Source organism: Propithecus coquereli, unplaced genomic scaffold, assembly GCF_000956105.1.
Source record: "Propithecus coquereli isolate 6110/MARCELLA unplaced genomic scaffold, Pcoq_1.0 Scaffold162, whole genome shotgun sequence".
Classification (NCBI taxonomy): domain Eukaryota; kingdom Metazoa; phylum Chordata; class Mammalia; order Primates; family Indriidae; genus Propithecus; species Propithecus coquereli.
The window spans coordinates 546,225-548,029 of record NW_012140747.1 but is presented as its reverse complement, the minus strand read 5'-3'; the positions used below and the strand labels follow the sequence as shown (position 1 = coordinate 548,029).

The window sequence follows — 1,805 nt, the reverse complement described above, 5'->3', positions numbered from 1 at the left end:
ATTACTATTTAAGTATTACAAAGATATGTTTGAAGGAAGTAGGGATTTAAATTTGTATCATGTGGTAAATGACATTAGCTTTTCAGAGTTTGGTAGTTATATGTCAGATGCTAGTAAAAAAAAAAAAGATACATGTGCTAAAAAACTAAGCCATATCTTTATTAACAAAGAGTACCGTTTCTGTTCAGGGTCCTGTTTAGTGCCTAGAACATCGATAATGATACAGACTGTCCTACACTCAGTCACTGTCTTATACCTCTCCTCTTTTCACACAAAAAGCAGCTGCAAAACAAAGTTTTTCTAAAACCAGTCAAGAGTAAACTTTTTTCTCATTTGTCTTCCAGACACGAAGATCGATTGAGAAGTTATTAGAATGGGAAAACAATAGGTTATACCACAAGGTGAGTACCACAGGGAGCAGCTTCGTACTGTTGGGGTCTGAATTGCACAGTATGGAAACAGATGCTTTTGTTGAACTAAAAATATGAAAGGTGGACAAATGGGTTAGTCTGTGTGCTGCAATAAAATAGAGCTCATTTTTCTTCCTTTACTCTCCTACTTGTCTAGCTGTGCTTGCACTGGAGGCTGAGCAAAAGGAAATGTGAAACGAATAACATGATGGAATATGTAAGTTAAAGGGCTGTTTTGTGAGTTTCTCTATTAAATGATCATTTATTTTGCTTCTGATCTTATTCTTTCCATGATTATTAATCAGCAAAGGTGTCAGGAGCTTAATCTCCTGAGTGCAAGGATTTTCTACGGTTCACAGATGCATGGTTTCATGTGCAAGACTGATTTATAAAGTTATGAATGACTTGAAAACAAGGCTTCACTGTGTTCTGAAAAATAATAAATTAATTGCCAAGATAAAATAGCCTGAACATGTGTTGATGGAGTGTGAAATTTTAGATGCTGTATGAAGAATAACCACAACTTTGGTTACGCAGCAAGTTAGATATGGCTTTTTTATATAATGCTAATCAAGTTTCCAAGTATGGAAGAAAACCTTTCAGCCAAGCCATTGGAGCTTAAGAAACCTTTAGCCTTTATAGATTTTAACTGCCCATACCTCAGTGGCCTTTAAAGAATCTTTTAAAGTGTTATTAGAATATTGCTTTGCAAAAATTATGTTAAAAGTAAGCTGGAGATGAGATATTCATCATCCTGTGTTTATTCATTAGAAGATATCTAATTTGGCATGTATATACAAGGGATTTTAGAATGTAGTCAGTGTGGGATTTAATTTACTGACTCCCTGATTTACTTTAACAATTTTTCTCCTTTTGAAAAGTTCAGAATACTATAGAAAATTATGAACTTTTATTTATTCACCCTTGAGCTTGGTTGTTTTATTTTAAATATGGAAAGATTATTACATTAAAACAAAAAGATCTAAGGAAAAGTTAATTGTTAAAGATTAAATTCAGAGCCTTTTGAAGTACCTGGTATAACTTTTGTCTATTCTTTGAAACAATATAGCCATCACAGATTGTGTGTATGCGTGCATATAAAAGATTGATTAAAACAGTGTTTAAATAGTTGGAAATTATCATAAAATCATTTTTCTCTGTTAGCATTTTCCTGTTCTTTGATTATTATACAGTCAAATCCCATTTTTAGCCTTGAACTTAAAAGATATTTTTTAAATGTCTTTTTTTCCTTAGACTAGCTCTATTTAATGAACTGAATAATGTAGATTTTATCTTTCTCTATTATATCAAACATGTTAATTTATGATGATGAGAAAGACACTTGGTACTTCTTTATAATCATAAAAAAAGCACATTCAAGTAACTTGTTTTGAG

General features: G+C 31.9%; 1 protein-coding gene across 1 annotated transcript in view; it reads left to right on the top strand.

The window, feature by feature from the left end:
* The window catches only part of CHIC2 (cysteine-rich hydrophobic domain 2), a 44,777-nt gene extending 44,141 nt beyond the window's left edge, over nucleotides 1–636 (top strand). Inside the window, exons 5-6 of the mRNA XM_012641089.1 lie at nucleotides 345–401; nucleotides 568–636. Coding sequence (XP_012496543.1) covers nucleotides 345–401; nucleotides 568–636 — 126 coding nt within the window. The remainder of the gene's footprint in view (nucleotides 1–344; nucleotides 402–567) is intronic.
* Nucleotides 637–1,805: the final 1,169 nt, after the last annotated feature.